The 14,842-nt window shown below is 41.6% G+C and overlaps 1 protein-coding gene across 2 annotated transcripts in view; it reads right to left on the reverse strand.

Annotated features, from left to right (window-relative positions):
- Positions 1-2,170: 2,170 nt before the first annotated feature.
- CLDN10 (claudin 10) overlaps positions 2,171-14,842 on the reverse strand; it is a 410,839-nt gene continuing 398,167 nt past the window's right edge. For both annotated transcript variants that reach the window (XM_085620448.1, XM_085620447.1), the window contains one exon: positions 2,171-2,566. In XM_085620448.1, coding sequence (XP_085476574.1) covers positions 2,440-2,566 — 127 coding nt within the window. In that variant the 3' untranslated portion in view covers positions 2,171-2,439. The remainder of the gene's footprint in view (positions 2,567-14,842) is intronic.

Genomic DNA, 14,842 nt, shown 5'->3' on the forward strand with positions numbered 1-14,842 from the left:
TTGCGACTCCAGCGCCTTGGGGTTTCATCACTGTATCGTTGGAGGGGGCAGCTACAAAATGGATTTAAAACCTTTTCAAGAACTTGATTGTATGTGGCCACCAATTGCTACTGCACCTGCTCACACATGCCCAACAACTATCTTACAATGATTTTACTTTGCTTTAAGAAAACAAAAACAAGATGATTGCGGCACACAGCTGGGCATGACAGCCATCTTGGAATGAGTTTTCTTAAAACAAAATAAAGAAACATTCCTAAGCATTTCAAGATAACTGCTGCATTTGCGCATCAAGATAAAAACATATTAGCAACACCAGTAGATGTCACAGGTGAGATCAAATGGCTTTGCCAATGCTTTTTTAAAATTTAGAATCGACGGGCAAGCTAGGTGGGTCTGCCTGCTTAATGTTGTCCTTTTTAAAATACTACCGAAGATATAGTGAAACTTGAACGAGTAAGTACTCTTGAAATAAGTTGTGCTACCCAAATGCAAGCATTATACCTCTATTGGGAAGTATCTTACAAAGTAACTGGTACTGTGCCAATAAATATCAGAGAACGACTGCTATAGAGTGCTATTAATGTCACTATAAACATGGTGCAGCAGGTCTGTGAGGTTCTGGCAAATCTGAAAAAAATGTACAGAGGGCCAAATACATGTTGGTAGCAACAATTGTTTTTAAAGTATGGCAGCCATTTTGAAAAGAGGTGAATCCTGTTCAATGTATCCTGGGGCAGATTTACAAGGCCCTTGCGCCACTTTTGCATCACTTTTCCCATGTTAAAAGTGATGCAAAAGTGGCACAAGGGGCTTGTAAATCTGCCCCCTGAATATACAGGAGAACTGTTGAAACATTCGAGTTGACATTACAGTAGTCTCACTAAGAACTGCTGCTTTTGTCTCTTTAAAATATAGTATGTAAGCTGAAAAGTACTAGCAACATGCCATTGAAGGTATAGGTGGATGAAAGATTCAGCAGCCATGTCTTAACCTTGCTGATCTAAAACGTTCAGTGGTAACATCTGCGTTTGTTAATGAATTTGCGTTGTTTCTTCTTTTTTCACACACGTCCCCCTGTAACTAAGCCTCAGACATCAGTGACCTTTGAGTGGTCAGCACAATAAACAGGTGCCTTATCTAAACCTGACCCTGATAACTGCAGTGAGTTTGTGGTCACAAAGCCTGCAGTCTGCAAAATCATGGTCTTAAAAACAGAAGCACCAGTTGCAATGTACACAAAACACTTGGGGGCAGATTTACAAGAAGGTGCTACAGCGTGGCACCGCAAGCCCTTTGGCTGCGCCACGCTGTGACACTTTCAGAGAACAGGAATGCGACATATATACAATGATATGTCGCATTCCTGTGCTTTCACCTGCACTGGCACACAAACAGCTGCCATGCGCCGGCGCAGGCACCCTTGCACCATGGTGCAAGGATGTCATGGGGAGATTGTTTTTGTGCAGGAAGGGGCACCTTCCTGCACAAAAACAATCACTACAGGCATTTTACTCTTTCAATGGGTGCTGTAGAATACAGCATGCATTGAAAGAGGATAAAAACGAGGAGAAATGAGAACATTTCTCCTCATTGCGCCTCGCTACACCACCCCTTGGTTGGCGTAGTTTACTGACACAAATCCAGGTTTACGAATCCTCGTAAATCTGGAAATGTGTCTGGTTTCATGGGTGTTGCGTGGGAACACCCACAGCAACACCCATGGAACGCCTCTTTCACGCAAATGTGCTGCATGTAAAGGTGCCATATTTACAAGGACAGGAAAAGCCACTCAGGGTGGCTTTTCCCATCCTTGTAAATATGAAGCAGTGAAATGCGCTGCCGGTGCGTCACAAAAAGTGACGCACTGGTGGCGCAAGGGGCTTGTACATCTGCCCCTTTGTTAATTGGACAAGTCATTCAGGTCGATAAACTGCCTTAGTTGCAGCACCCAAGTACCTTTAACCACTGACATTAAATAAGCAGACCATAACCTCCTCTTGATCTCTGGGTTTCTCCTTGGTCATTTCAGGTTTGTTGATCTATTTTCGATCCTCCATATCAGGGGAGTTTAGGAATGAGGATCACATTTTCATTTCATGAATGAATTTATTGTACATGTACCAACAAAATTGGACAATGAACTAATGGTTACGACTCCATAATGAAACAGATTGGAAATGTGACCTCTGATTTTCGGAGAATCAAATCTTGCTGTTTGGGGTGGGTATCTCCATGGGATACCTGTAGGCCACAATAAGCTAGTCTTCATCTGAGGGCAGTAACTTGTGGTGGCACGCATGTGCAATGCATGAGATGATAAGTCATATATGAACAAACCCAGTACGGGCATTGGTGCCCAGACTACAGTCTCAAAAGAGTCCTCTTTAAGATATTTAAACTGCCAAAAATCTTGCTAGTCATTTTAAGGAAGAACAGTTAGACATACTCCTTCTTATCAAAATTGGCTGAAAAGCTTGGAACTGTTTTCGGCACTACAGCAGTCTGGTGTCCTTTTACGCGATTGGCCATCACTGATGTGCGTTCACTGTAAGAATACCCAGTTCTGAAAAAGAACATTGAGAGTTATAACCACATGACCGATTATTTTTAAAGGTTTTTAAATATAAAATTAGTCAGTGCATTCACATTTAATTATCATTTGTGACATAACTATACCCTATGGGCCCGATTCACAAAGGTGACGAAAGACCAAAAGTCTAACTTTACAACTTTTTGGTATTAAAAAACTGTAATTGTATTTATGTAGCGCTTACTACCATTGATGAGGCGTCAAATCGCTTTTTCAGTGAGTAGTACAGTATTCCCAAATCTAAATAGGATTTGTGGTGAATTAGTATAGAGATATATGAAATTAATTTGAGCGGTGGACATGTTAGTCTGTTATTTGGATTAAAAAGGATGGTGAAAGGATAGAAGAGGGAAGGGTTTGCATTTATATAGCACTTGCTACCCCTGATGAGGTGTTGAAGCGCTTTTCGGCGAGTAGCACCGTACTCCAGAATCCAAAAAGGATTAGAGGAGAATTTGTATACGGAAATATGAAATTAATTTGAGCGGTGGACATATTTGTCTGTTATTTGGATTGAAAAGGATAGTGGAGTAATATAAGAGGGAAGGGTTTGCATTTATACAGCGCTTGCCACCCCTGATGAGGTGCTGAAACGCTTTTCAGCTGGTAGCACACTGCTTCGGATCCCAATCAGGATTAGTGGAAAATTAGTATAGGGGAATATGAAATTAATTTGAGTGGTGGACATATGAGTTTGTTATTTGGATTGAAAATAAATAGTAGAGGGATAGAAGAGGGAAGGGTCTTGGAAGAATTTTTATGAGGTTCCGCAATCAGGGCCGAATTCTGCACTTAAAACTTTACCTTTGTGAATCAGGCCCTATGAGAATAGAAAATGTGTAAGTTAATGTGATCATCCTCTTCCTCAGCTTATAGTTTACATGTCATCCCAGAAGAGTTTGGTAAGCATAAACATTAATAGGCACATAGTCAGAAACCCAAGACTTTAGCAGTTCATTTTCATCAGTCCAGCATGTACACGTTTATATTTCAGACCTAATTTAATGGCAAGGGGCTACCACAGTATCATGTATATCGCTTTAGGCTGTGCAAGGGTTATGGAAAGCACTAGATATAACTACAATACAATATATGTGTTCTAGCACAGCTTCTGACCTTGTATGGGTGCAACGGAAATGAAATAACAGAGAAAAATGAGTGAAAATAGATGTTAACGAATATCACATGCATGTACACATATCCTTGCCCGCAGACTGCGCAAAGGCACTATGATAGGGGAAAAAGAATGCACTGACGTATTCAGTGTGAAGCCTGAGAATGTTCTCTGGTTTAGAGATTGAGTTCTTGGCCAATGGTATCCTTTCTATGGCTTTCTTCCCTGGTTTAGAGATTGCCTTCTTGGCCAATGATATCCTTTCTATGGCTTTCTTCTATAGTACTATGTCCCATGGCTGCCTGCTGTGTTCTTTTCTCGTTGTTCGCCATTATGAGGCAATGCATAGCATAGATGATGGGATAGAAACCAGAGGTAACAGTATATATTCATGACAATTTAGCAACTAAATCCATTCTGTAACATGTCTTATTTGTGCCACATATTTATACCACATATTTTTACCTACGAACACTGTGTCATAGAATATTATACCAATTTCTTGTTTTTTTTATTTTACTGAACAAAAGTTAAGTACTTGAATGGCTTTTTTCACCTTTTTTCTGTACATCTGCAAATTCTATAGATTGTCATTTCCATTAAACTTGCCAAGGCAGAGAGAGGTGGATAATATACATTTTAATAAATGTCTCCTGCAATCCAAGCTCAAACATCAGTCTGGCGTTCAAACTATGTTTTGTAGTCTTTCCAAATCAAAACAAGTTCTTAAACTTAGGCTGGTCCAAACACAAAGTCATTCAAAGTTGAGCAGTGCCCGTGGTTTTCTCCCAACATTACAATCTGAAAACAAGCCCTGGCAAATGCAATTGGACTGGTCTTAGCAAGCTGACATGATAGTTATTTCCTAACATTTGTATTCCAAGCCACAAAAAGAAATAGAAAAGAAAACACTCTGCTGTCAAGGAATGGTAGCCATATGCTTGAAATAAAAATACAATTTTAAAATATATATCAAGCATTGCGTGGACTCTTAATATGTCATATGTTTCTAAATTTTAGTTGGTATGGTGTATACTTCAGATTTCCTTATCAACAAGTAGACCATTCCAATATCGCCCATCCCGGAAGCGCTCATTGATGAAACTGTGCCGGAAGATGTAGGGATCATGGGCACTTCCAGGATATATGGCCAGCACATTGGTGAACATCGCCAGATGGTCCATGGTGGCCTGAACGTTGATGCATTAGGTGTGCTTCCGGTTCCTGTACAGGTTGGATGTTTCAGCAGGGGTACCCAAGTGCACATGTGTGTAATCAATGGCACCTAACACAAGGGGAAATCCTGCAATGGCATGGACGTCTTGCTTGGTGTCCAGCTGTTGTTGTTGGGTCTTGGAGAAAAGAAGGTACTGGGGTGTGAGCCTGATGATGGCATCCAGGACAGAGGGCAGGAAGGCAGAAAATGATGGTTGGGATATTCCTGCCACTCTGGTTGTTGTGATCTGGAAGGAACCAAATGCCAGCACAGGAGCACTGCCAACAGTTTGACCTGTGGAGGGATGTTATTGAGCCTGGCAGTTGGTGGCTGGAGACTTAGCCCAATCTTGTGGAGCACTTGAATGATAGACTCTGTTCTGAGTCTGTAAAATTTGATGACCTCAATGAGGGATATGCGCTGCCAGAACACACAATCCTTTTTCCTTTGCTGCCTATGTTGTGATTATAGTCTCCTCGTGACTCCTAGCTGCAAAATGTCCACCTCCATGGCATAGTTGAGCTTGCCAAATTGTTTTATGTGGTTTATCTTTTTATACCACAGCCCATGTGTAATTTCCTATGCCTGGGTTGCCGATGTGCAGAAATGTTGCCACATTTCATACTTCCTGCGTCGTTTGTCGATGATGCGTCACACATTGACAATACCATAAATATCACTACATTCGATTTATTTTACATTTTGTAGGGGAATGTCTACCTTGCATATTTTAATTTGTGCATAGCGCAGCTGGTTTACGCATAGATTTTTTCTGACACAGGAGTTAAAAAAACGGTGCATTTGGGTAAATGCATCATCTTGTAAATATAGAATACTGCTTGCGCTGCCGTTGTGTCAAAATTAGTGGTGCAACACTGGCAGAAGCCTCTCCTAAATATGCCCCTAAGTTTACTGTGGGACTCCCAGCTTGACAACGGAGATGATTTAAACATGTGAATCTATGAAAGATACTATACTGGAAAACTAAAATTACAGGTAAGTAACTGTTTCTTTTTCCACCCAGCATATCTACAAGAGCCTGAAATGGATGGGGCTCCTGCTTGCGGTCCTTGTGGTTGCGTTTTGACTTTCTGGGCACCCACTCACCTCCGTACCTGTATTTTTCCTGCCCCGCTGTCCTGCTGCTCTCCGTCCCCCGCTGCCGCCATTACCAGCTGCGGCCGCTGTGCGGGGACGGACTTCACTTCCCAGCATTCCATGCGCCAGGGGAACAGCTGACGCCGATTACGCGCCAGGAGGCGCTCATAAGGAACGGTGCTTCCCCCGCGTCGCGGGACGCGCGCGGGCGTCGCCGGGCAGAGCCCGGGCAGAGGGCGGGCCGTCTGTGGCCGTCCGGGGCAGGACGAGGCTGGGCTGGGCCCCCCCTTGCATCGCTAAGCCGTACAGGTATTTACATAAAGTATGGGGAAACGCACGATGAAGTCTATACCTACTAATACTGCTACCCCTATCGAGCTGCCCACATCGATTGATGTATTACTGGCAAATGCCCTCACCATGGTTACCAACGAGATTGCGGACACCGAACGTAGGATGTCCTTCGGACTTCCTACTACTACCTTGTTATGCTCCCAGTCCCCTAACAATTCTCCTACTTTGGGTCTCCCCCTCTCCCCTACAGTAACAGTTATCAAAACATTAGCACAAACTGATATTGTAACTTCCATTACTGATACAACCAGCTTGGTGACTGTACCTGTAACTGTTCAACTAGCGGAATCCGCATCAGACAAAACAACACGTCCTGTCACAACAATAAGGGAGAAACGCAAAAGAGGCCCAGTGAAATGTACCATAAATAAAAGGAAACAACCAAGCCGCTGTAGAAACCAACCCACGCCACAAAGTTTATGGAATAAAAATAAAGGAAATGACTGTGAAATAGTGCTATCAGGCTTCGTGGAGGACTTATCTTCGCAACTTTTACCAGCGGATGAAGGAGCGGGAAGATCTACCGTCCCTGTCTGTAGTCCAGTATCTCCTGCCCGGGACAAGGGTATAAGTGAGGTCGTTAGACTATGTGATGAGATTGACAATTCGGTCAGTACCCAGACTGAGCATACTGACCGCAATATCCAAGCCAAAGTTAATGGTAACCTGGTTGAAACTATCGTTGATACCATTTTTAAGCAAGTAGAAATTCAAATAGCTAAGCAATTTAATCTTGTTTTTAAAAGACTGGACAAAATCGAAACCCTTGTAAAAAAAGAGGAAATTAAAAGGAAAGGCACTATGAGTGTGGATGTCGCCCGGGGTGAAAAAATTATGAATAAATTAGAATCATTATGCAATGATCTGAGGGAGGGAGGTTTGGCCATTATTAATGATCCCGGCCATAGTAACACCAAAAGTCTAACAGCGGATAAAGCCGTTCCGTCTAGCAGTACTTCAACCAATATCGAACCCGCACTGACTAAGGGCCCAAATCATGATTCTTTTGGAACAGCAGGAAGAGCTATTACTAATACTGTGAGCTCGGATGCCAATCCTACTATTACCCCATCAGTAACCCGAAAAGATAGGACAGGCAATAAACCAGAGAGTGTAAGTGCAAGTAGAGGTGCGACAGTAAGAAATAGCACCACTAATAATTTAGGACCATTACTTCACTTACCCCCAGAAGCCTGCCCATATGTTCTTGTGCTAGCTGGTGTACCAGCCCTTAATGAAAATCAAAGTGAGTCATGGCAACAATTGCACAATAAATGCACTGATTGGCTGACTAAACATAAAGGGGCAAGATGGAACATATCTAATGAGATTATATCAACCCGTCGGGTAAGCTGGGTGGGCCCACAACACAAAAATATCAGTGGGGACTGCATAGTGATTAACTTCCGACACCCGAGTTCAGTAAGATTCTTTTTAGACATACACAATACCTATGCCAATACATCGACTGCCATAACTCTTCACCCACTGGGCCATTTTTATAGGCCTCCACACAGAATATTCCAAACGGCCCCTAATACAATTCCTTTATTCAACAGATTCTCCGCCCTATCTGAATTAGGTAGCCTAGATTGACCACTATTAACTTTCTCCACCACACCGGATAAGGCCACTAATACAATGCCTTTGGAAAGGGCAAAATTTATAAATACTCCTGTGTCCTGTCCAGATGGATTAATTTCACCCCTTGTAATACGCCCCTACCTTCCCATTGCCCAGCCTTCTCGCACCACTACTCCACCAACTGATACTCTCAGTATCATTAGTTGGAATATTGCTGGGCTCTCAAGCAAGATGAAAATTAAAGAATGGGTTACATGGATAAGCCATTTTGATGTGGTAATGTTGCAGGAAACATGGTGTACATGTCCTCAATTGCTGGAGGGTTTTTTTGCGCATAATCTTACTGCTTTGCCCTCTGTTTCGGGGCGACCAAGTGGTGGTTTATCCATCTGGGCAAAAGTCTCTAAAGATGTGAAAATTGAACCTTTACATGTGGTCAGTAAACATCTGATAGCTGTGAAATATGTTGCAAGGTTAAGAATTTGTCTTATAAACTTTTATAATAATGATTTTATTAACTATCCCAATCCTACTTTTCTGGAACTGTTTAATTTTATTGATGAAGTTGCAAATGGGGAAAAGTTTGGCCAATTTGATGGCATTTGTGTTGGTGGAGACTTTAATGCCCACATCCACCATACATCCCTGCTTTGTAGACGAGGTGCCGAATTATTGGATTTATTACATAGTAGGGATTTAGATGATGTAATGAGTCTATGTGGATCTCCCGAGGGAATTGAGCCGGCCCCTACTTACATTGGCCGTGGTAGTTCAACTACGATTGATTACATGTTTACCTCTTCCCTCCTTAGTGAAGTGCTATTTAGCTCTGAGGTTGTTAGTAGCCCATATAGCGATCATCTGCCCATAGTAATCCAACTTAAATCTATTAATAAACCTATAGGCCCTTGTGAGATAGGAGCCCAGAATATCACTGTCTCTACAGACAGGCTTAGGATTGTCTGGAGAGGGATCGACAATTATGAGATCCTATCTACTGTGATCAGGAATAATCCTCTGTTGATCTCCAAATGTTTAGCATTCGATGGCCCCGACATAATTAAGTCATTTTGTGATTTATGCATAGCTATAAAAAGGGCAATATCCAGACCGTCAAAAGAACATAACGTAACCGATCAAAGATGGTTTGATACTAATTGCTCGAGGGCCAATAGAGAACTCAGAAAGGCCTTGGCAGTTAAACCTCGAGATGTGTCCCTTGTCAGTTCACTACGCTTTAAATATAAACACGCACTAAAAGTTAGAACTGAGGAGCTTTTAATAAGTCACTGGGATAATCTAACGAAATCTGCTGCCCTAAAAGATTCAACCGGGTTTTGGAGAAACGTAAAGAATTTGAGAGCCCTGGGAAGTAACATCACCCCGATTAATTGCAATATCACAGGAGACTCATGGGTCACCCACTTTTCGAAATTATATGCGGAAGATGGAGATCATACCGAGGATAATTTCCCAGATAGCACCATTGCTATAACACTAGAGGAGGTAGAGGAAGCTATTGGAAATAGTGCCGGTAATAAGGCACCAGGCCCGGATGGTCTGTCTATCGACCAGATTAAATCCAATACAAGCTTCTGGGCCCCCTTACTCTGTAATCTCTTTAACAACTTGAGTAAGAAATCTATCCCCTCGACTTGGTCCAGTAGTACTATTGTACCTATTTTCAAAAAGGGAAATAGGTTGGACCCGGGGTGTTATCGACCAATATCGTTGATCGATAATACCCTGAAGGTCCTTGGCAGGGTCTTATTTGATAGAATTAGTATATGGGCAGATGACAACTCTATCATCCACCGTTGCCAGTTAGGCTTTAGGAGCAAACTTGGCACGGTGGAACAATGTCTGAACCTCAACCTTATAATGGCCAAATACACAAGAGCTAAACAATCCCCTCTGTATTTTGGGTTCATGGACCTAAGCTCAGCATTTGATTTTGTAAACCGCTCCCGCTTATGGTCCATTCTTTTAAACTACGGCCTAGATGAACCACTAGTCCACTTTTTGGCCAATCTCCATTGCAACCTGAAGGCCCGCGTCCGAATAAACAATGAAGGCGAGGTCTCAAACGAAATTTTAATAGGCAAGGGGGTCAGGCAGGGCTGCGTTCTGGCCCCCTTGCTTTTTATATTATACATCAATGAATTAACCCATTCTTTATGCAACCTGACAAAAGACGTTCCTATGATTAATAAGAAACCAATCCCGGCGTTACTCTACGCGGATGATGCGGTACTTATAGGCCGCACCCCGAACGCCCTACGTATTTTAATTTCGGGATTCGTTGACTATATGTCTGACTTAGGCTTGTGCACTAATTTTAGCAAATCTTTTATTATGACCTGTGGCCCTAAAAACTATAAAATCCCAAAGATTGTAATAGGTCAAAACTCCTTAAAAAGCACTTGCACTTTCCCATATTTGGGCCTGCTATTTTCTAATAGCGGCTCGTGGCAACCCCACGTAGCAATGGGGAGAAATAAACTCTCAAAATCAATCAACTCTGTTATCTCTCTCCGCCAACCGCGCCAGGCGGACGTGGTTCCTAGCCTATTACAAATTTATCGGAGCCAATGTCTCCCAACTGGCACATACGGGGCTGAAGTTTGGGGGTTTTCGAACTGTTCCGAATTACAGAGAGAAGAGAACAGATTTTGCCGGAAAATTTTGGGGGGAGTCATTTGTGCACCAACTACTGTATGCCATAATGAATTAAAACTACATTATGTTGAGGATTTTATAAGAGCCAGACCCGCACTGTTTTGGTTAAGGGTCTGGAAAAACCCGGCAGCTTCCCTGTCCCGCGAGATTATTATGGACTGCTTGAATTGCGAGAATGTTAACCTAATTCCTTGGATTAATGCGGTAGAAAAGAGCCTCAAGAGTGTTAATTATGGCCATCTTTTTACATACCCCAACCAGATTGATGGCTCCCACAAAAACCTAGTGAGAAGAGCACTCTATCAGCATTATCACATAGAGAGGGAAAGAGTAGATTTTGTGAAACCATCTACTATCAATTATCTACAAATCCAGGAATTATCCCTTGAATTCCCGATGTTACCTCAGCCCTATTTATGTAAAAAATTGGGCAGATGGAAGAGGACTCTACTCTTCAGATTCAGGGACCGGAGTATTATTAATCTTATCTGCTTTCCATTGGGCTACACTAAAAACCTGGAAAAATTAAATTGCCCATGTGACCATGGTGGAACCCAGAGTATGTTACACTTTATCTTTGGCTGTGGTTTTTACATGAAGTTTACAAGGCACTATTTAATCCCCTATTGTAGAAAACATGATTTGACCGACCTCAATCACGCTTATAGACATTTTTTAATGTTGGGATCTGATGAATTAATTTTTAGAGTTTGCAATTTTCTTAATGCTATTGTATGCTCACGCAGGTCCTTGAGAATTGATTAATTCTGTATCAAGATATGCACTTTGCACTTTAAAACGTGATTTGCACTAAACCTAATGTATTATAACGCATTTGTCTTGTTTTCATAATACCTATATTCACCCTTTGCTATACACTGCTACATATTGTATTTAAGGTGGTTCTATGCATTGTACAGTATAAAGGTTATTTGAGTTTTCATTGCTGTTTTTTATAAATTATATTTGTAAATGATAAGTTGTGGCCCAAAATTGTAGTATCATATGTGTATTTTTAAAATTTACTTTGTGCTTTTATGGATGGTTTTTGAAATCCGAATAAAGTCTATTTGAATTGAATTGAATTGGATGGGCTAAAAGTGAAATGCTACCTTTAAATAGTGGTTTCTGTCTGATTGGTAGCATATTAGGTCTTACATTTTGTATTGATATAATAGAATACAGGGGGTAAAGTATCCCCTGCAGTACACTACAAAGATATTGCGAGTCACCTAAAAGTTCAATGACCACATAGAGGAACAAGCCAGCAGCAGAGTTACATCATAAGGTCATGGAACACTGGGGTGCATTGCAATACCCTTCTAACATATGGCAGATAATATTTTATTCCTTATAAGACATGTTCACACCACCATCCTTCCCTTAAACCACTTAAATCCTTGGTGGTGTGCTCTTTCATGTGCAAGAGATAGTATGTTTGCAGACATGAAGAATAAAAATGAAATCTGAAGTGCTAAATTAAGCTAAAAAGTAAGTAGTAATTTGTTGCAAACCATCTTAGAATCATTTTAATATAAATCTAATTAAAAGAAAGGCTATAGGTCAGAATGAACAGTAACATGCAGAGTCTTTCTTTCCTGTAATGAACTATAGAGCACAAACAATAAACATATTGCCTTAAATTTCTCCTGTCTGACGAACAGTGTTCAATTTAGAAAAACAGAGCAGAAGGATGAAAATCCAATCCTTCTTTTGATTCGTTAAAGAGCAGCTGCTATGAGGCTCAGTGACTTGCCTTTCTCCTTAGCTACTGTCTCTGGCTGCAGCCATTATGATGTTACAACTCAACTTTAATGACCTGTGAAATTGGGGGGGGGGGTAATTTCCTTATTACAGCTGACATTGTTATATTACAGGTCACAACTCATCCCTAATAAAGAAATTAGATCCAGATTTGTATACAGCGATTGCATGAACAACAGGGTTCTGAGTGACATGAAAGAGACCACAAGAGTAAAGCTAGAGTTATCCATAACGTCATTCAAACTGTGGGGTGAAATATATTCCTGTTATTCACAGTTCTCCACCTATAACTTTATGCTATCCATGAGTTCGAAACCCACCAGATATTTAGAACAGGCTTTTCTGAATGTGGCATAGTAAACAAAGAAATAAGCATGGACTAAAGGACTGGGCATTGTGAAGTTACAGAAGTGGGAACCAAGCTGTGTTTCTCACTGCTGTGATTTAATTGCAGTTTTATAACAGGGATGTTTTTCACTGAGGGGGTCTGAGTGTCATCAAAAGGAGAAAGAGAGCAAAGTTTGAGTTGTCTATGAATTCAATCAGAACCCCAAGGTGAAAAACAACCCTTTTATTTACTTTTTACCCATTTATAATTTCATGTTATGTGTGGCCCCCAAAACCATGTGCCCCTGATTTCAGCCTCTACATAGGAGCAGAGGAGTGATGATGGAACCATGCAGAATGTGGCCACTCATTACTGTCCCATATGTAAAAAATAAATCCTGACATCGTGCCACCCAGCCCCAAGCCCACCAGTGTCTGTGCCTTTCACTCCTTCTCCTCCAAAGCTGTTCTCCCAGCTGTCCAGCTATGCTCTGACAGGCTGTCACAGAGCCCAGCCAGAGCAGCCTGGATTCCCTTCACTCGCTACCTGTAGATAAAGGATAGAGTTCAAGTCCCTGACTCTGGCCTTTGGTGCTTTGCAAGATAGTGGCCCAGGAAATCTTAAGAGTAGGCTTTTCCTTTATCAATAAAACACACGCTGAGATCCAACTCCAAGCCCCTGCTCTGTGTACCTCGTTATGCTAAGTCCCGTATGGGAGGCAGGTCCTTCACAGTGGGGATGGCCAGACTGTGGAACTCCCTGCCTTCCCATATGCGTCTGATTAAGTCTGACCATGTGTTTAGAAAGACCTTGAAGACTTGGCTCTTCGACCAATGCTAACACCTTGGTTGGACCTCCCTCACCTGCAGTGACCGCGTAGCGCCGGGACACCTCTGCTTGAGGTAGCGGTTTACACTCTACAAAGGTTATTATTATTATTTATTTATTAAGTAGTAATAGTAAATTACAAGTTCTGTTACCCACTGTTTTAACATCATAGCAGTGAAATACAGGTTTTAGCATCCAGCCATTTAAACTACTAGCTGTCTATGAGAGCCATACCAAGCAAGACTGTTCCGTTCGTCTCTCATCTGCAGAGGACTTTATTCCACCCCTCTATAGCAGCTTTAAGCACACACGCCTCTAAATTAGTACAGATGCTCATCCAAGAGCCTGAACAAAGAGGTTTCTCCTCTAGCCCTGTACGGGGCCCAGCAATACAATAGGAAAGGCTAAAGATCTTACAGGAATTCCACAAATAGTGTGGATATTTCATTACTGTCGATTTGAATTTGTAATGTGAATATGCACCGAGTTTGTGCAGCAGAGGAAGTTAGAAGATGGAGCTACACAGCCCCCCCCCCTTTTTCTTGCAAACAAGTGAAGCAAATCTTGCCCAAAAATTCTCAATAACATATCAATTGCCCATAAACTTGAATTTCTGTGTTATATCAGTGATCTCTGGTTTTGAAATAGGCAAGAATATTTGAGATGGCAAACAGCAGTCTCAAAAGCTTTGCACACCCAATTGAGGGATCTTGGAAGCAGTCAACGGTATTAGTGGAAACTCATAGTATTATTCCTTGGAAGATTAAACTAAGAAGACTGATAAGTTTGAGCACAGTGACAGTTTGGAGAATCACAGTTTAGAACCCTGTGATGGGGAGAATTAGCCAATAGGATCCTTGATCTCCATCCACTCCAAGATTATCAAAAGTATTAGCCCATACCTGCCTTCATTACTATACTATTCACATGACAACAAGGAAGTAACCAGAAAAATAAAATAACCCTCACTTTGGACCATGTCTCAAGTAGCTCTCAGCAAGCAGGTAAGCAAGGAAGCCCTGCAGTTGTTCAAGAGATTGCTCCCCCAAGGAAATTCTGCAATTCATAAATGTCGTTCCTTCCTTTTCACCATCCTTTTTCCAGTCTTCTGTCCTTCCTTCTTACTATCTTTTTCATCTTGCTTTCTTTCTTTCCTATCATAATTTCTGTACTTTTTTCATCCATCCATGTTTCTAGATTTCGATCAATCCATCATTCCTTCTCTCCATGTTTCTCTTTGTTTCCATTCTTCCTTCTCTCCATCTTTCTTTGCCTTTTCCTTCT

Source organism: Triturus cristatus, chromosome 8 (genome assembly GCF_964204655.1).
Source record: "Triturus cristatus chromosome 8, aTriCri1.1, whole genome shotgun sequence".
In the NCBI taxonomy this organism is placed as follows: domain Eukaryota; kingdom Metazoa; phylum Chordata; class Amphibia; order Caudata; family Salamandridae; genus Triturus; species Triturus cristatus.